This window comes from Giraffa tippelskirchi, chromosome 1, assembly GCF_054371585.1.
Source record: "Giraffa tippelskirchi isolate mGirTip1 chromosome 1, T2T-mGirTip1v1.2.pri, whole genome shotgun sequence".
In the NCBI taxonomy this organism is placed as follows: Eukaryota; Metazoa; Chordata; class Mammalia; order Artiodactyla; family Giraffidae; genus Giraffa; species Giraffa tippelskirchi.
This window is the reverse complement of record NC_137275.1, coordinates 51,867,836-51,888,706: the sequence shown is the minus strand read 5'-3', so window position 1 is coordinate 51,888,706 and position 20,871 is coordinate 51,867,836. Positions and strand designations below refer to the sequence as shown.

At 38.3% G+C, this 20,871-nt stretch overlaps 1 protein-coding gene across 50 annotated transcripts in view; it reads left to right on the top strand.

Annotated features, from left to right (window-relative positions):
• The window catches only part of LIMCH1 (LIM and calponin homology domains 1), a 385,789-nt gene extending 366,192 nt beyond the window's left edge, over positions 1 to 19,597 (top strand). For 37 of the 50 annotated variants that reach the window (XM_081591125.1, XM_081591256.1, XM_081591231.1 and 34 more), the window contains 8 exons: positions 923 to 1,015; positions 1,868 to 1,972; positions 3,376 to 3,503; positions 4,686 to 4,804; positions 5,300 to 5,423; positions 9,021 to 9,129; positions 11,343 to 11,445; positions 16,682 to 19,597. In XM_081591125.1, coding sequence (XP_081447251.1) covers positions 923 to 1,015; positions 1,868 to 1,972; positions 3,376 to 3,503; positions 4,686 to 4,804; positions 5,300 to 5,423; positions 9,021 to 9,129; positions 11,343 to 11,445; positions 16,682 to 16,707 — 807 coding nt within the window. In that variant the 3' untranslated portion in view covers positions 16,708 to 19,597. Of the gene's footprint in view, positions 1 to 922; positions 1,016 to 1,867; positions 1,973 to 3,375; positions 3,504 to 4,685; positions 4,805 to 5,299; positions 5,424 to 7,564; positions 7,652 to 9,020; positions 9,130 to 11,342; positions 11,446 to 16,681 lie in introns of all 50 variants that reach the window. The other 13 variants (XM_081591084.1, XM_081591077.1, XM_081591066.1 and 10 more) reach the window with 3 other exon arrangements.
• Positions 19,598 to 20,871: the final 1,274 nt, after the last annotated feature.

Sequence of the window (20,871 nt, the reverse complement as noted above, 5' to 3'; positions counted from 1 at the left end):
AGACAAAAGCACAGACTTTGTCAGCCTCAGAGAGAGTACTGACAGTAATCAACCTAAAATATTTGACTGTGTGTAGTATGATATGCTCCAGCGAGTCCTTTGTCTCTGTCATGTCAGGGATGCCATTCCCAAGGCATCCAGGGGTGTCAGTTCTCATCTCAAGCATTCGTTTTCATTTCCATGTATTCATTTCTTCTAGTCAAGCATCAAGGACTCCAGTCACATTTTTAAAGCTCTCCAAAATTCAGAGTATTTTGCTTTGTTCCCCAGAAGAGGTGACTAGTGTCATATTTTTTCTGAAAACAATAATAGCAGTTCTGATATGGACACCTTCTAATGGGCTGTTTAAAGGCTACTCTTAATTCAGGAGGACTTAAAGCCAGGAAGACTCCATTTTAGTAGAACGGCCACTCAAATCCATTCCATTTAGTAGAATGGATAATTATCATCTCATCCACTTTGGACCTTTCTCTATCATCTGTATTGTAAACCTCCGAGATTTTTAAAAAATCTTTTATTAAACTCTCTCAGCAGCAACATATTTCTATTAGCAGAACAGCAAAACTCATCTCTGAAGGGCCCAGTAAAGGCAAACTATTGGTTTAGCCTAACAGAAGTTAAGAAGATTTTAGTCTTTCATCTGTCCTCTTTTCATAAGCAAATGTCTATTCATATATCTGAGGAACAATTCTATGAAATACCCACAGCAGTAAAGATTGTTCTCCTTTGGATTTTTATGTCCCTAACATGGTTAAGTACCACAAAATAATATTCCTCTTTGGGTTCATGAATGGGTTAGATTCAGAACATTACAACAAGAAGAGGGTTTTGCAACACATTGTACATGATGGTTTATTGGGGGAAGGTCCCAGTGCTGTATGCACAGGTCAATTCAGAACAATCTATGGAAATTCCATAACAGGAGAGATACCAGAAGGAGCAGGACAAGCTGAAAGAAGAGTGGGAAAAGGCCCAAAAGGAGGTGGAAGAAGAAGAACGCAGATACTATGAGGAGGTAGGAAATTCCCTAGTAGGAATTTAACCCTGAAGCTTTAATTCCTCAAAATATCTCAGAACTTTGTGTGTCCATTCTGCATGGGGTGAGGGGCTATGTTTGATTCTCTTTACTCACAGTGGAGCCCCATCAACCTTTTAAAAGAGTCCTATAGACTGTGAAAGACCACTACTCTCCCAGATTTAGTTTGTGGTAAGGGTATGCTGAGTCATGATCAAGGGAGGGAATAGAAGTATATCTCTTCTTTAGTCATAGAGGTCAGATTTTTTATTTGTCTTACAAGACATGAAAGTATCACTTTGTTGATTTGTGTGTTTGTTAGGGAATTATTTGTATGTTTGGTAGTAGAAAATTAATACTAATTTTGTAAGGATAATTTTGGTATCAAAGCTAAGTGAATCCTTACTACTACATTCACCATAATACTAAAGAGATTTGGAAGGGAGGAGAATTTGGTTTTTTTCATTTTTTTCAATGAACAAGCCAGACCATATTCAAGAATTTGAAGCTATACTTTATGTATATTATCCAAAATTTATGATTAATATTGTTGTGAATTTTATCTTCAACAATAATTTTTGTGCATAATCCTCCCCCAATAGCATTTCTAATTAGGCTTCTTGAATCATATGAACTAATTATCTTGCAAATACTGTTTTTCTAAATTAAATGCTCATTTCTTAATCATTCCCCATAGAGAATGCTATCTGATCTTAAAAGACCTTTTTTTATGCACTGCTTGTTTGCACATAATTCTGATGTTTTTCCCTAAAGTCCTTTAATGACACTTTTCTCTTGACAAATACTATTTTTCCTTTTTCTTCCTTTCATTAATTCCTGTCCTTCCCCTAGGAGCGGAAAATAATTGAGGACACTGTAGTTCCATTTACTATTTCTTCAAGTTCTGCAGACCAGCTCTCTACATCTTCCTCCGTGACAGAAGGCAGTGGGACAGTGGTGAGACCATAGATTAAAAGCAATTCGTGAAATAAGTAAACCATAATAAAAATATAAAACCACAAGGCCAAGTTTTCCACCAGTTTACATACAGGACTGCTATAGAATCATGTCAGCTACCACATGGCTGTTGTACCCCATGGTACCATCACTGCCGTGGCCAAACCCTAGAGTCGATCCCTGAGAAGCAGCGAACACATTGCTGAGGCCGGCTCTGCCCACACAGACTGGCAACCAAAGCCCCTGCACTGGTTGGCATGACCCTAGTTAGCGATGCCATATGCTGGAATATCTTTCTCACTGCCCATCATTCATTCACTGAGCAGACATGTGTTTCTCTCTGCCAAACCATTCATCTCTTTGCCCTGGATGGTAGCAGCACGATGCCAACAAAGCCAACAATATGCTCACGTCAGCCTCCACGAAAGTTGCTTCTAAATGGCTCTAGAAATTCCACATGAGATATATATGTGTCTTCAAGGGCTGGAGAGAGTCCAGAAAGGCTGGTCTACCTCTATATCCCCCAAATAAGGTCATGGAGGTAGTGGACAAATGTCATAGCAAGACTGGCTTGTCCATAATCTACACTTTATGTTTTTGATGATATAAATAACAGAATACATTCATTTTGCAATGAACATGATACCACTTGGGTATATGTCATATTTGTTGTTTCTGTAGTCAATTAAGGTATTCTGCAACACACTGTATTTTTTTAATTGTCCAATTTTAACTTAATACAGATTGTACAAAAGAAATCCACTATATCTGATATTGGCTAGTTACTCACCAAGCTCAAGAATATTGCTTATCTTTGCTGTTGTATACAAAGATCATCACAAAAGCCAAATCTTTCATATCTCTTTCATATATTGCAGTGATAATTATGAAATACTGTGTAGACTTTAAAATAAGTTGTTTATAATCGTAATCAAAAGGAATTCTACACTGTCCAACAACTAACTTTTCAATATGCACCAGCCATTTACACATACCGAACTTTGAATTTTTTATTTAAACTTTTAAAATTTAAACACTTTTAAATTTAAAATTAAATTTTTTTGTATAGTTTTTAAGATTACACTCCATAGTCTACATTTTAAAATAACCCGTGGGCACTTAAAACCACTTGTCCCTAAATGAGCAGTCCTATGATCTTGTTTTATTTTGGAAGATAGGTTTTCTAACCAAAGCCCTTTTGTGATAACTTTTGAGAGAGATCCAGATTACATATTCATTTCAAATTATTGGAAATCAGTTACCATTCAGTTGATTTGAACAACCATTCTTTAAATTATAGACAGTGTGATTGAAAAAAGTTTCAAATATTCCAAGGCCAGACATGAGTGTTGTCCAGTATATTTAAAAATTATATTCAAGACTATCCTTGATTTCCCCATTAGAATAAGATGGACTTGGAAAACTGTTGCGAGGAAGAACAAGAGACAAGACAGAAGAGACCATTCCAGGAGGATAACAGTGACTCACTGCTGAAGACTAGGGAAGGTGATCCACTGGAGGAGAAGGGCAGGTATGAGCCGGTCCAGGCTGTTAATCCATGTGTGTGCAGCTGGGCTGTGCCCCTTCACTCCATCACTAATGCAAACCATATTCAGCTTTGAAATTATCTTCCAATAATACATTATCCATATATTATTGCTTGAACACATTCTAATAGCTCTGAGGTCAGTGTCCGTATGCTATTGAATAAAAATAGTCTAGTTTTTAAATACGTAAAAACTTTTTTAAACAAGGAGAGACTGTGTAGATCACCCAGGAGGCTGGCTCTGCCACCAGCAAGTTCTTTATGATAGAAATGTTTGCCCCTGGGGCTCCAATATATCAGATAGATATTGACAAGTGAGCATGCATGTGTGCGCATACACACTTGGGTACACGCTCATAGCATCCTTAGAGGGACCCAAAGAAACAACAGGTTATCTACGTATTATTTTCAAATACTGACCAATTTGAAAGGTTGGTTGGGAGCTGAACTCTTCTGGTGGGACTTGCTCTGAGAATTCTTCGGGGCTCATCAGCTAGAAGACTCACTGAATTTAAGGATATTGGAGTTTGGGGCCCATGTCTAGAGCCTGCAGAGCCCTTGAAACAGCACATCCGTTTCCAGTTAAAATTATTTACAGAGAGTTTCCAGTTTTGAGATCCACAAGTCAAGAATATTTGAGGGATGCTGGTAAACATTTTATGTGAATTATTGCTATTTCTCCAGACAGTCCCTATTGTCACCAGAAACTTTAAAAAGGTCTCCTCCATCTCTCCTTTCTTTGCCATTGTTGTTATTATTTTTAGTCACTAAGTCATGCCCAACTTGCTATTAAAAGACCAGTGAATTACCACAGGCTGCCAAAGCCCCATATGGCCTAAAATGCTTTCTACAATAAGCCCTTTCTTGTGGAAATCTGGGAGAGTACAGTTAGCTCTGTTATTCCTCAAAATTATTAGAATGAAGTGTTTTGTGGACAAGGAGGTAGAGAGGATGTCAGAAATGATGATTTGTTAAATTGATGGATAATGAAAATGCCAAGCATTTTACAGTATTCTAAATCCATTTTAAATCTAGTTTAAAATAAAAAGAATATTTAGTTAGCCCCATTCTTTTCATTTTGTAATTGGTACTTCCTTGTCCTGAGGGATAAGATCAGTCATTTCAGTTGCTTTTATCCCAGTTCTGAAATATATTTGTTTATTTTAGCAGCCTAACTCAAGGGGTCTTGACTCATGCTGAGAACCCTGCATCAGAAGGAATCTACCACCAGCTGGATACAGAAGCTGGGGCCCCACACTGCGAGGTGAACCCACAGCTAGCTCAGGGTAAGAATGGAGAAGACCGGCTCCCATGCTTCAGTGGGCTTCCCAGGTGGTACTAGTGATAAAGAACTTGCCTACCAATGCAGGAGACTTAAGAAATGCGTGTTTGATCCTTGGATGGGGAATAACTCCTGGAGAAAGGCATGGCAACCCACTCCAGTATTCTTGCCTGGAGAGTCCGATGGACAGAGGAGCCTGGCAGGCTACAGTCCATTGGGTCGCAAAGAGTCAAACAACTGAAGCGACTTAACAAGCACATATGCATGTTTCAATTATCCTAAGACCCCTTCCCCACCCCACTGTCCAGACAGATATGGCCTCTGCTGGCTGCTATGCTAAACAGCACAGTGAATAAATTCCCACCACTGTGCACCAGGAAGTTCCATGAGATCACTGTGAGACCTCAGCAGGCATTAGTACTTTAAAGAAAGGTGATTACTAAGCACTAAGGTAGCAGCTTTACCGAGCACTATCTGTATGTTCTTTCTTTGGCCTCAGATCCATCCCAGAATCAGCAGGTATCAAACCCACCAATGCACATTTTAGAAGATGTGAAGCCAAAAACCCTTCCATTGGACAAAAGCATTAACCATCAGATTGAGTCTCCAAGTGAAAGGCGGAAGTGAGTAACCAAATAAGATGGTTATGGAATTTCTCTTCTTTTTTTTTAATTTTATTTTTTTATTGAAGTTTAAATTACAGTGTCATGTTAGTTTCAAATGTACAGCAAAGGGATTTAATTGTATGGAATTCCTTGTCTTTTAAACTGACTAAGAAGGGGGAAAAATGAAAAAGTGTGAGACGGCAGGTGGTTTGCAGCATTTTTGTGCTTTCTCTCCATTCACTGTCATTGTCAAGGTAACAAATACTTATGAAGCTGGGGATGATCTTCCTGGCAAGTAAATATGTACTCTGAATTTATCAACTTAAAAGAGACAAAGTAATGTTTTTCACTGACAAATCTAAACATTGGAAAGAATGTTCTGGCATGTTGTATTACCAATTTATTTAAGGAAGTTTAATTGTCTCAGAGCCTATGGAGAAATGTTCTTTCAAGGAAAAAAATGTTTTCCTCTCCTTACCATTCTCTTGCCTTAAATAACTACCCCAGGCTTTAGTCTAATTTTGTAACAATTATATTTTTTACAATAAAAAGAGTTCCAATCATTTTTGAAGCATGTCAATGTAATAGGCACTATGTTGAAAGGTTTGCATATATCCCTCTTCTCTTCTTTTCATACATTAACTCACTGAACTCGCCCAATTACATTATTGAGTTATTGTTCTCATTTTACAAATAAGGAAACTGAGGCTCAGGGAAATTAAATAACTTACCCAAAGTACTTGTCTGAATGAGTAGAGGTAAAGGGATTCAAAGTGAACCCACAATTTCATTATGTCATATTTAACCTACAGTTGCCTTGCAATCAGTTTTAAAAAGATAATACACATTATGCTTTAACCAGTCATTCTACCAGGAGCCAGACCACCTGGATTCAAAATTTTGACTCTGCCACTTGCCTGCATAAAACTTTGAGCAAGATACTTAATCTTTCTCTGCCCCAGTTCCCTCATGTATAGAATGGGAATAATAAAAGGGCCTACCTCATAGGGTTCTGTGCCTGGAAGATAGTAAGTACTATACCTTGTCGGCAATGATGTTGATAATGATAGTGATGGTGATAATGATGATGATACCTTGTCTTATAAGTTCACCTTTTTATCTGATTTTTCTTGTTAACACTTTTTTCTCAACACAGTTTTAAACCATTTGCCCCTTTTCTCTTATGTCTATCTAATTTCATTTCTCTGTGTCTAGATGACATATGCAGCATTAATAGAAGGTAAAATCACGTAGAAGGAGTCATTATTGTTATTGATTATTGTGGTGATTTTCAACCTTTTTTCAAGGCAGTGGTTCTTATACTTTAGGATATTCCATGAAAAACTGACATTTTGAAGAAGACAAGCTCTCTCTAGGGAGGGAGGCTTGGGGTGGGGGGAGGTCAGGGGCTCAGGAAGTTATTCTGAAAGCAGTTACAAGACAGATGGCCTCACGCCCTGTTGATATCTATGCTGGCATTTCTTTTTTCCTCGTTCTTTTCTGTGTCCTACTCCTTTCTTTACAAATGAAATTAACTTTTAAAAGCAAAAGCCCAGAACTGACAGCTTAATCACAGGCAGGGCTCACGTGTAACTAGCCGCACCTGTGAAGCCATTGAGGGCTCTTCTGGCTGGGAACCATTCTGCCTTGGGGATGCCCACGACGTAGTAGTTATTGGTTGTTTTGAACATCACCCCTAATCACGTGGACCTGTAATGAATTTCTCAATAAGGGTGGAAGCCGCTTCACTGAAAATTATTTCCTTTAAGCACTGCCCTTTATTTCTGGGCCCTCTTGAAGAGCTTTTCCCTATATCCCCACGTATCTCTCCCTTCCTTCCCATTCATAGTTTTTATATCTAACTCAGCGTGCAACTTTAACTAGCAAAGAACCTGGCAAAAATAAAGAGTAGAAAACTGTTTTGTTTTTTCTGTTCAACAGTGCCAGCCTGGTTTTGATATGATACAGCCAGTGTCTGAACAAACCTGCTAGATGGAATTATTTTTTTGCTCTTTATCAAAAAATTACCACTAGGATGTGCTATGGTCTTTTATTTGGTTGTCAAGGAAGAGGGCTTTTTTTTTTCTCCTAAAGTGTCTTTTCTTGTGGGAGTGGGCTTCTGTTTACTTATGCTGTTTGGCTCCTTTCCCACGTTACAGGAAAAGCCCTCGAGAGAACTTCCAGGCTGGGCGCTTGTCCCCCTGCTCCCCCACCCCTCCTGACCAGTCACCAAACAGGTACAAGAGGTCAGCAAGCCTTTCTGAGGCTGCTCGGTTTTGACTGGAGCCTGCTGGGCACCATCATCACCAAATTAGTGCTTGCCAGGGGACCATGAGGCTTTGTGTACCCATGTCTCTTTCTACACACATACAGAGGCAGGACAAAGGAACACACCCCATATCAGCCCTCAATCGAGAGAGCCAAGTGTGTGACGTTGGCACAACTGTGGCCATCGGCTTTAATTACATTGTGTGGAACCTGCAATCTAATAAGAAAATCCACCAGACTTCTAAGTCGGCGCCTTTCCCCCCAAGGAGGCTCGGTCCTTCTAGGCGGAATCCGCTGATGGCTCTTACAGTGGTCCAGGCAGGCGCTGAGAAATGCAACTTCATCTTCCCTCTTACTCTACTCAAGCTCTCTAATGATTGCTTCTGGACATTAACTGGGCCCCATGATATTCTTAAAAGCTGCCTGAGCTCCCATTCCCTGGAGAAACAAATTACTAAGTACTGCAAGGTTTTCTTTGATTCAGAAATTTCATTTAACTATGGGATAAGAGGGAAACCCTAATAAATAGAGTTTTGTGAAGGGCAACTCTTCCTTTTTTTCTCTTGTCTTCCTTCCTATTTCTTCTGTCCCTGTGTATACTGTTAGCTTCCATATGATATTGCATATTTTAAAGTTTCTTATGTAATTCCAAGAGTTTTCCTCACAGTCAGCATCATTGCAATCTGACCTTGGTTGTGGGAAAACTGACTTAGGGCACAGCCATCCTGTCTAAGCCAATGCAATGGAAACCCAGTGTGAGTTCTTGACACCAGATCACAGAACTCAGTGTCAGGGCAGAGATTTGATCCTATATCTGCCTGGTACCTGTTGGACTGGATCATGATTTCCTCTTTACTTTTAAGCAACAACAAAAATTTTTTAATAAATAAAAACAAATGTCCTAGTGGGCCAATGAGCCAATTACAGAAAAACTTAACGCAACTAAAACCTTAGTAAAACTAAACTTGATTGTCTTTGAGGATTTAAGAAAACATATGATAAATACACTGAATCATTTCAAGGCATTTGATCACTGTGGTTGAACAGACTACAACATAAACTTTTTATAACATAATTCATGCATACAGAGTTCAGTATCACAGTAGAGGCTTACTGAATTTAATCTATCAATTATCACCATCTTATAGCTAATGCTTAATTCCTGCTCATTATCATTTCAGTATTTGTCATTTCATTCATGATATCAATGTTTTAAAAACCCATGTTTTCATTTTTTTTTTTGCATGAGGCTCCATATTTGTGAGGCTCCATATTCCATTTCATTTTTGCATGAGGCTCCAGATTCTAAACAGCACATTTTATTATGCCATATATTTTGCAACCTAGGTCTATAAGTGGGAAGAAGCTGTGCTCTTCGTGTGGGCTTCCATTGGGTAAAGGCGCTGCGATGATCATTGAAACCCTCAATCTCTACTTTCACATCCAGTGCTTTAAGGTTTGTATTCATCACTCTTTTCCCTGAGTACAGTCTCGTCGTGTGTTTTGGCCTCATTCTGTGCTTAGTAAGTACCTCCTGGAAATCCTAACAGCCTTTGTGTGTGAGGCCCCCCGACTCTAGGTTGTACAGAAATGGACATGCAGTCCATCTTTAAGGATAAAATTCTTCTATCACACATCCATCTGGGATGGCAGGTTAGAGGAAGCAAGACATATTTGTGCCATGTGTCTTTGTAAAACTGTTTTTTTGTTGCTAAAGAGTGTGTACTCTAGCAGGAAGCTAAGAAAGCCACCCAGGAGGACAGTGATACTTCTGAATCTTTAAAGGCAGGGTAGATTTATTTGGAATGTAACATCTTTGCTTCTTCTTAGACCCTTGTGACCCAACTCAGAGGTTTTTGGTCTTTGACCTGATGGGAGATTTCCCTCAATTAAGTGGTTACAGCTAGTTGCTAAGTTGCAGATCTCCACATGAGTGTGTCTGCAATCACAGATGGAATATTACTCCCTCTAAGAGCTGCTCTGCTCAGCACATGAAGTCAAGTTGCCTTTGTTACAGGTCCTTATAGAAACTTTCATGCTCCCTATTGCTCACTATCAAACTGTTTAATTATCATCTCTTCTCATAAACTACAAGTTCCATAAGGGCAGGAACCGTGTCTGTCTGGCTCATCATTATTTCCTCTGTATACCTAGTGGAGATGGTATCAGTAAATATTTCTAGAGGAGTGAATTAATGAATAACTGAAAGTGAGAAGGCTTAAATTCTAGTCTCAGATGTCCTTCCAGTTAGCAGGTGAGCTAACCACTTATGCTTGCCTGATTTATTTTTAAAAATTTATAAGTCAGGCTATATCGGCATCTGCTTTCATCACCCATGGGCATGTTTCAAATAATATATAATTTTCGAAGCTAGACCCTCTAGCTCTGGAAAAGAATAATTTCTTTCCCTTCATCATGCTACCATGTTTTCTTGTGTTCTTGGGTTTTGTCCTATTTCTTGTTGGTACCCCCCCTCAGCTATAAAGTAAACTTGCACAGGTTTAAAATAACTCACTTTACCTGTATGCTAAGAGAAAGTGAATGAAGTCGTTCTGAAATTATTAGCTTAATTATGTCAGTAATCACTGGAAAGCAAAACTTATCATGAACAAAACACAGTATGGATACTTAGACTCAATTTGTCAATATTATTGTTGTAAAATTAACATAAATAATGTATATCCTAAATTGTCGAGGAGTATTGTGAGGCTCATAGTATATACTTTTAAGAATTTCATGGTAATATCAAGATAATATGTTCTAACACCACAGTTTATTCTCAGAAACTTTACCAGAACTTGAAATAATCAAGGTGACAAAGAGTTTTTGCAGATTCTCAATGGATAGGGGACTTGTCTTCTTAGCTGTAAAGGCCTTTATTTTCTCTAACCATTCACTCCCAAGAGCTGACTTGATGCTTTAAGGTACATCATCATATGGATTTATCCCTTACCCTTCTGTGTAGGTGTAGCTTATAATATAATTTGAATGGAACCCTCTCTGTGCCCCGGGTGACCTTAGAGCATCAGTCTGGGGCTCACCTTTGTTCCTGGGCTCAATCATAATCTTCCTGCAAGTGGCTGGCATGAACCATGCCCACTGCCAGCTTCTCTGGTTCAGCCAGTACAGTGTACCTCACAGTCTCCCGCACTCAGGCTAGCTTGGTATCATTGCTCTAACATGGAAGCATAAGATGGGGGTGCTATTCCCCAGTAATTATAGTCAGGTGTTGACAGAACTTACCAACAACACTGAAAAGCCTTATTCAGAGACAAGTTTCGATATATAATTTGTTGGCCATATGTTTATTTAAAACCACTAAGATTTAATCTGTTTACAACAGTCTTCCATCTTGAGAATCAGCATGTATAGGCTTTGGGATTCAACCTGATAACCACTCACCAACTTCACAACCTTGGACAAGTCGCCTCTTGTCCTAAGCTCTCTGAACCAGTGTCCTCAGTAAAATGTTAGGACTTGGGATAAAATGCTAAAAGTATATTGTTTCTGGAAGTCAACTCGCAGAGCAGCATCTCATACATAGTAGATACTCAACAAATGTGGAGGTCAGAGAAGCGATTACTGTGCTACTCTTGTTAACAGTAACTAAGCATTCTAAGGAAACAGTTCCTTATGTGCCTTATAACTTCTGTTCTTTCTTCCCTGTAGTGTGGAATTTGTAAAGGACAGCTTGGAGACGCAGTGAGTGGGACGGATGTTAGGATTCGAAATGGTCTTCTAAACTGTAATGACTGCTACATGCGATCCAGAAGTAAGTCCTGGGGGGAAATGCCTTGAGATGTACGGGTGCAAGCACATGCCTTTCCTGGACCAGCTTAGGAATTCAACTATTTCTCCCTATCAGTTGATGCTCCTACACTAAAAGAAAGATTTATTAGCAATGGTAAAGAATATGCCTTCAGTGAGGGAGACCTGTGTTAAATCTCTGAGTTGGAAAGATCCCCTGGAGGAGGGCATGGCAACCCATTCCAGTATTCTTGCCTGGAGAATCCCCCCAGACAGAAGTGCCTGGTGGGCTACAATCCATGGGGTCACAAAGAGTTGGACATGACTAAGTGACTAGGCACAGCACAGGTAAAAGAAACAATAATGAAATGACCCCTTATTTACTGTTTGTTTCTTACTTGAATGACTGCTGCAATGTGACCAAATTCTTTTTAACCAGAAGGGCATTAATACACTAGCAGGTGAAAATGTAGACGAAGTTTGAGACATTGCCTGAGCTCACCATGGAGATTTCAGTGAGATACAGGGATGATATAAGGTCTGTAAAACGCTATTTATTTGTTGAGGTATCTCTTTAGAAGACCAGCAGCATGTGGAGGGTATCTCACATGTGAAGAGTCGCTCTGCACTGTTCATCAAACCAGGCATCCGCTCCTCAATATTGACATGCCCACATTCAGGAGTTTCATGGCATAATGTGGGCTTGTTCCTAAATTGAAAATTCTTTGAGAGACAAAATGGTGTGTACTACTTCTCTGTGAATCCCCACTCTCCTCCAAAGTGCCATAGTACATACTAATCAGCGCTTAACCAATGTGTGCTGCCTTGAAGCTTCCTTGAGCAGCCTACTCTCCCATCTTATGCCTAGGTCTCCTGACTAGACAGGTCATGTGTTAATAAATTTGGGGGGCCACGAGGGGGTGCTGTTGCCCAGCTGCTGTTTAGAAAATATGAAACTAGCCGGTGACTAGCCTCTGAATCTTTCCTCGGTCTCCATCATAAATACAGTCCTTATTGTGGATAGAGCTTCTCTAGTGACTCAGTTGGTAAAGACTCTGCCTGCAATGCAGGAGACCGCCTACAGTGCAGGAGGCCGGGGTTCAATCCCTGGGCCAGGAGAAGGAAATGGAAACCCACTCCAATATTCTTACCTGGAAAATCCCATGGACAAAGGAGCCTGGCAGGCTATAGTCCATGGGGCTGCAAAGAGTCAGAAATGACTGAGCACACACCCACAAATGCATATATATGTGTATAATATATAATTATATTTTATTTAAACTATACTTGTATTTGTTTGTTCTGTGTGTATACATTAAAAAAGAAAACTGAACCCTTTTGTCCCAGGGTTCAAAGTAATTTTTTTCTATTACTTACACAAATTGGAGTTTTTCTGCAACCTCAATGATCTGTTGAGTGTGAGCCATGGAACCAGAAGAGGGCGCTGTTAAGTTGAAGGATGGTTCAACCAGATTTGAAAGTGCTATAAATCTGAATTTCTTTCATAATTTAAAGCGATTGAAGAATCCCAGCAGAGAACAAATCCGAACCCACCTCTGGATAACAGTGACCTGTTTTCATCCAGATTTTTATTTTAATTGAGAAGCTGGGCGTTTCATTGCCATTTCTTTTGGAAATTAGCTTTTAGGATCTAGGCCAGCAATTTTTCTCTTGTATATACAAATATAAAGGGTGTTAAGTGCTTTTGATTTCAAATCTAAAGACAGGAATCATGGGGTTCCTGCAACTGTCCTGTAAGATGAAAAATAGATAATTGGAAGTAGATTAAAGATACTATTTTTTCTTTATTTAATATTTTTGATGCACTATTTCACTAGATCCTTTTTAGAATACAAATGTACTAAGTAAGACAAAAGCAAAAAGGTTCATTATCTCTTTGCCTAGAGAACCAGTATCTATATTCAAAAGAAGAAATAAATAGAAGGTATAAATGATAAAAGTTTAGGAAAAAATGGATTGTTTAGAAAGATAAAAAATTAAAAATGAAAAAAATCTTCAAAGTTAACCACATAATCACTTTCTAATAATTTTCCTGGAGACAGGGGCAGAATGTATGTTTGTATATACACATGTGCACACACAAACACACAGATGCATACGTGTGTGACACATCTACCTGTGTTGGTTTTTATTTCACAAAGATAATGGCATAGCCACAGTGGTACTTAGTTTTTGTTGCTGCTGTTTTTAACTTAATGATGAAAGTGAAAGTGTTAGTTGCTCACTAGTGTCTGAATTTGTGACTCCATGGACTGTTGCCTACCAGGCTCCTCTGTCCATGGGATTCTCCAGGCAAGAATACTGAAGTAGGTTTGCCATGCCCTCCTCCAGGGGATCTTCCCAACCCCAGGAACTGAACCCAGGTCTCCCACATTGCAGGCAGATTCTTCACCATCTGAGCCACCAGGGAAGACAACTTAATGATATATCTTGGCAATTTTTTCATATAGCATGTTCTTTCTCCTCATTCTTTTTAAGACTCTTTTATAGCTGCGTACAGTGCCACTGTATGGACTTACCACAATTTAAAAACTAATGCGCTATGAATGAGTGCTCCTGTTAATTCCAGTCTTTTAATACTATTTTTTAAATGCTCCAGTGAACATCCTTTTATGTATGTCTTGATGAACCGTTGAAAGCATTTCCACAGGGTAGATTCTGAGTAGTGAAAAGTGAAGTCGCTCAGTCGTGTCCGACTCTTTGAGACCCCATGGACTGTATGTAGCCTACCAGGCTCCTCAGTCCATGGAATTTTCCAAGAGTACTGGAGTGGGTTGCCATTTCCTTCTCCAGGGGATCTTCCCCACCCAGGGATCAAACCCAGGTCTCTCACACTGCAGGCAGACGGTTTACTGTCTGAGCCACAAGGGAAGTGGAACTGCTGAGTTAAAAGGCATGTGCCTTTTAAATCTTCAGGCAATTTGCCTAATTATATTCCCTGAAAGAGCACACTCTCTACAATGTATATGAGAGCCTCTTTCTCTCTTCATGCCTTTGTCAGCTCTGGATATCATCAAACTTTTAAAATTTCCACTCTGCTAGGCAGGAGGCATAAAACCTCTTTGCTTTGATCTGTAGTCTTTAACTAACTATAAGTGAGTTTAAGCATCTTTTCATTTGTTTGTTCACCATTTATACTTCTTTTTCTATTGAAACCGTTTATATTTCTTTATCATTTTCCCATTATTCTATTATCAGTTGCTTTTTATGAGTTTTTTGTAAATAAAGGAAATTTCCCCTTTAATTTATATTTGCTACTTTAGGCAGTTATCATTGGTCTTTCTACTTTGTGATTTTTTTTCATAGAATAAATTTTCAATTTAGGTAGCTAAACTTATCTCTCATTTTTCCTTTTTGGACTCTGGGTTTTGTGTTCTACCTAGAAAAACTCTAAACTACTCCAAGAGTATAAATAAATTTAGCTGCAATTTCTCCTAGAATTGATTTTTATTTTCTTTTTGGCATATAAACATATGATAATCAGAAATGTATGTGGGGGTAAGAAATAAGATAGATACTAGATTTATTTTGTTTTCCAGTTAGCCAATTTGTGACTATAACTTACTGAAAAATCCCATTTTTTTTCTTATGAATCTGAAATGCAACTTCCTCCGAAACTAAGTTCCCATATATATATATTTTGGGTCTATTTTGGGATATTTTATCATGTTTTATTAACCTATTTATTTTCTAGTATCAGTTTTAATTCATATAGCTTCATAGTATGCTTCAGTATTGAAATAGAGACTGGCCATCTTCTTTCCAATTATTTTTTCCAAGTTTTCCTAACTCTCACGTTTATTTTTCCAGATAATTGGTAGTATCGTTTTAGACTAAACTTGAATCAGATCAACAAATGGCAGGGAGAATGACCACCACATCTGAGAGTACTGCTCATCTCTTGGTGTCATAAGGAAAAACCTGACCTTCAAGTGAATAGGGGGAGAGGCTAATAGTTGGTTAAAGAAGTAAAAATCCACTTGAATTGACTGAATATACCCCAGATGCAGTAAAAGAGTCAGAATGGGGAAAATGGCTAAAAATCATTTTTTTCTTTTTTTACTTGATTTTGATCTGAAGTTAAGAAGGGAGATGGATAGATGTGAGAGGTGGTTTACATCATAGGCATTCTTGGTGAAATGAAATAACTTCATTGTGTGGAATAATAAAACCTGAATACATAATCCTATTTTCTTCAAGTAACTGGTCACATTTAAATGAAATTTTTCTCTTGGAGGGGGAAAAATAGCGTAACAGCGTATTAAAATGCAGTTCCTAAAAGTAATGTAAACAGTTTGTAAGTTCATATGTAAATGGGAAGAGAAGTGCAAAGCAAATTACCTGTCACAAATCAAGCCGTCACATGGTTTAACTGGTGCCATTTGTGCTTGGGTGTTGGATGACCGTGTCTTTGTGTCTGTTTGATCGTTCACTTTCATGAAATGCATTTAATGCAAAATCCCTGGGGTCTTTTCCGATGTTGCAATTGCCTCATCATAACTCTAGTGCCTAAAATGAAGGAGAAACTTTGTGAAGGTTTCAGCAGGAAATATGGAACCCAAACCATCCTTCCTAGATAGAGTTGCCAGATAAAATACAAGATGCCCAGTTACATATTTTTGAGTTTCAGCTAAACAATGAATTGTTAGTATGTGTATGTCCCAAACATCTCCTGCTCAGGATTTAGCACAAGTTTATCCCAAATATCCCATGGGATATATACTAAAAAATTTATTTATTGTTTATCTAAAATTCAAATTTTATTGGGTGTTCTATATTTTATTTGCTAAATCTAACAATCTTGTTTCTAGATCATATGTCAGATTCCTCCTGTTGCAATATATTGATTCTTAGAGAAATCACAAGCTAAGGAAACTGAGAGAAAAGAAATTATTTTCTTGCTTATTTGCCACAGAAAACAGGGAAGAAAACTTGGTGGAGGTCATTTGGTTTAGGGTGAAATCCAGAGGACTTCAACCAAACTTGACAGGGCATATGAACCACCAGGGCTCCTTGTTCAGTTCTGGGACAGTGCTCAAGAGTCTGCATTTCTAACAAGCTCCAGGTGATGCCAATATGGCTGGTCCCTGGACCACACTTCAAGTGGTGGGACAGATTTCCCCTCCCTAGAGGGAAGAGATGTTGGCAATGGTCGTTGCTAATTTCGGAAATGTTTAAACATCTAAATCCAGAATGGTTGACTACCGTAACCAAATGTTGCTCTGTTTTCTTCGTCCCAGGTGCTGGCCAACCCACAACATTGTGACATGGTTTTCAAGCTTCCAGATCACTCACCATTTCCTTACTGAGAGTGTCCCCTGGCAGTTGTTTAACAAAATCCCAAGTTCAGGGGCTCCTCAGCATTCATCTGATTTCTGAAAGGCTATTTTAAAACATGGTATCTGTTCTTTTGTAGCACAGTGTTCATATTTTTCCTGGTTTCCTTTTTTTTTTTTGGCATTTGCACAGTATATACAAAAGAATATTGAATTGTAATGATCCTGAATAGTTCAAAAAGAAAAGGTCTTAGCATGGTCAAACAGGCTTATGGTTTAAAATATGTTATTCTCTTTTTGGGGAGTTAATGAGATAAATGATGCAATAAACCTGTTTGGTTTTTTTTTTTTTTAGCATTTCTAGGAATTAAACATTTTATGTTTACAGAATTGAGCTGCAGAAAATGCAGGACATGCCAATTTGAGACATGTAGTCTTCTGAGTCAGGAGCATACAATTAATGCATTTCAGAAACTAAAAATCACACCATCTAGCTCTGAGCTATAACTTGTTTTTACTGCAAAGTCACTAGGCTGATAATATATACTGTAATCTTGAAACATTTGTGTTACTTACCTTTTGAGGTGGAAGTCATACCAATAAATTATTGCACCGTTAGTATTAGATTCTGTGTCCTTTGGAAATTATGCCATTGATATAGGCTGAACCATAAAACAGAGAGAACCCTTGTAATATTGGCTAGGTTTACACTCTGGAACATTGCCCAAGGGTAAGAAGAAACCAGAGGGACATAATTCAGTCATTATTTCCTAAGTTACTACCAAAATCTATGAGGAAGTTTAATCTTCCAAAGAGTGGTGGGTCAGTGATAGCCAAGAGGGCTTTGTTGCTTGCTTCTCTTCATGCTCTAGATTCAATAAAAGGCTCAATATGGGACATACGGAAGCTGTCATCGAGATCAGTCCATCATTAGGTGTGACCACACTGCTCACCCTTGCCTGCAAGTTCTCCTTGGGGGCTGAAGCCCAGGTGGCTAAAGAAAAGCATTGAGTCCCTCTTAATAGAATCCAATGACATACAATGTGAGAAGCCACTAGTGTGTGATCAGCAAGAACCTACCACACACATTGTCTCCTGCCCACCCCACTGGATACCTACTTGCTCTCCTTCACGCCACCCATCACCAACTCTCTTGACTTCTGGAATTCCAGAACCAAGAATTCTGGACCTTGCTCATGGAGAAGTTTAGCAAGGAACTCTTGTGGAGGGCTGGTTTATTTTTTTGCCCTGTGTGATGAGTTTCATCTGGCCAAGAAAGGAATCAAGTTACTAAAAAGCATCCCATTTTAGATCTTCAGGCTGTTTTCCTGAAGACTGGGGAAAGGGGGACTATTTATTCTGCCTTAAAATGATGGCAAATAAGTGAAGATGACAGATGACATTTTGTGAATGTATACTCTGGATATACTCCTAGTAGGTTAACGTAGTCATAAAAGGAGATCAAGTAGATGTTTTTCTGTTATGTAAGCAATAATTTTTTTTCTGTGTCTTATTGAGTATGGCTAGCAATTATTTATTTACATGCTAGACGGTTCTCTGCATGCGGGTTCCATGTAAAAAGTGCAGAAGTTTCCTCAGCCACTGGAGATAGTTTGGCCATTTTGTTATTTGGACGAGCTGTTGTTAGATTGAAATTTACACATCATTTCATTAAAAATTGTGCCTTAGAAAATGCAAAGCTGTTGCACATAGTGATGAATTATGGATGCAGTACATTGAAGAGAGATGAAGTCACTTCCAAGTTCTCAAGACTTCTCATGGAGGTGTTGGCTGCTTTACAGGGGGAAAAAATTTTAAGAAAAAGAAGAATTGAAAACATTTTGAAAATGTACAGATTAAGTCCAATATTTTGATTAACCACCTGCATGTTTTATTAAGTATTTTGATAATATGGATGTTTGCACTTTGCATGATATTAGAAGAGTACTTTACCACCAATAATGCACAAAACATGTACAATAGACTCATTCATAACTGATTTTTATAGAATACTTTTTACATGTGCAACTCCATCTGTTATGTAAGGATTATATGAATATTGCACATTCTCTTCTGGTTTCACAAACCCATTTATACATATTTCTTAGTGAGACTCATTGTACATGTATTGAAGCTAGAATCAAGTCAAGAAAAATAAAGCCCCATTCTCCAACTGCAAAATGTGCTTTTCCATAATGAACAATAGTCACCAGCACAGAATAATCTCCAACATTTTCTAAATTCTAATTGCCAACTGTTTCTATTTATATTTGATTTATATTTCATTTGGAGTCTGTTACATGGCAGCTCGGGCAGACTAGATCTTGTTTTTTCCAATGCAGCATAATGAGTGTGATCTATTTCTTTTCAAATGATCTTTGAGATCCCAGGAAAAGAAATGCTGTGCTCCGTTGAGCTACAATGTAAATGTGTTTGTTTAAAAAACAGATGAGGCAAGTGAGTGATTTATTGTTCCTGAGGAAGTATATCTTTTTTTTCTTATACTTCAAAAGCTAGTCTCTTCTCTTTCTTAAGAAAAAAAAATGGGTAACTCTTTGTTTTTCACTTGCAAACTTTCATGACATGTGTTCATTCTTTCTGTGTAGTGTTATTAATGCAATACATACTATAGTTATCTATACACAATGTAAGACTTAACAAGCTGAAATGATCCACCTCATATGTGAGTCCGTCCAAAAGATGTTACTATTCTGGGTGGGCCAATGTTCTGTATCAGTTACACTAACCTTCATTTAAAATATTTATTCTAAAATGACTCTGAGAAATAGTTAAAAAAAATAAAATAAAAAATAAAAAGTTGTCTAAAATGCAACAGCTTTTATAGTAAATGTACATTTATAAATAAAATACTCAAATTAATTTTGTATTTCACTGATTTTTTTGAGGGGCGGGGAGTCAATTTTCTTACTTGGGGAAGAGAGAATCAAGCTCTCTCTTACAGCTTTTGGTCCAGAATTACACAGTCAGATGATGGCAATGATGCAGATTTGCATATGTATATTGATGCATCTCGAGGTCAGCTATTTAAGGCAAATCAAACTTACCAGCTGACTGTGTGTGCTAAGTCACTTCAGTCATGTCCAACTCTTTGTGACCCTGTGGACCATAGCCTGCCAGGCTCCTCTGTCCATGGGATTCTCCAGGCAAGAATACTGAAGTGGGTTGCCATTCCCTCCTCCAGAGGATCTTCCCAACCCAGGGATTGATTGTAGGTGTCACTAAGAAATTGCCTTCCATTGAAGCATTCAAACTCCTTGAGATGAGATGAACAATAACCAGGAGAGGCCATGTGAATGCCAGTGGGAATTGTCTGAACAACCAAATGATGGCTAACTTCCAGTACTGGCTAGAGAAAACCACATCAAACCCTTTGAAGTTGCTATATTCTGCTGCTTTTACCAGTGCTGTCCCAGTGCTCCTCTCACGGTAAACATACAGTCTGTTCACAGAGGACGTTTCTCTCCATTGTTGAATCAGGGAATATGCTTTGAAACAGTGGCATTCTGCTGATACTGTTAACTTTCCCAAATACACATGTATCTTGGCTGGCCCTGTGTCTCAAATTTGTAGGTGGTGACAAAGCAATCAAATTCCTTGAAAGTTTCCATCATTTTGAGATGCAGTATTCTAATTGTCTTTGCAAGTTGTATTCTGCTTTTTTTTTTCCTTTTTGGCAAAGTTGGGTACGAGTTAGTAGTTGCTGCTCTTTCCATAGAAAAGTGAATTGTTTGATTTTAGAAGAGAAGTTTAGCAACTACCAGAGTAGTTTAATATATCCATTGTAATGTAAGTGAAAGCTTATTCAACTATAATGCAATTCAAGACAAAGATTGTTATTCTAACATATGATCTATGAAGAATGTCTTTATTAAAAATATTTTTATCTCGGGTAATGTTGAACTAGCTTTTTTTCTACTGACTTTCTTCAAGACCTAAGGACTTCTTTTTAGGGTTCAAATCTGGACCACAAAGAATCTCTCCTCATCCTTCAGCATTATCTAAGTCAGGGGTTACAAATTCAAATGACTGGAGGGACCAGTTAGGCATTGTAAATGAGAACCAAAAGAGGATAATATGAAGAGAGTGGTGTAGACTATGGCAAACTGAAAAAATGAACAGTTCTGTCTAACAAA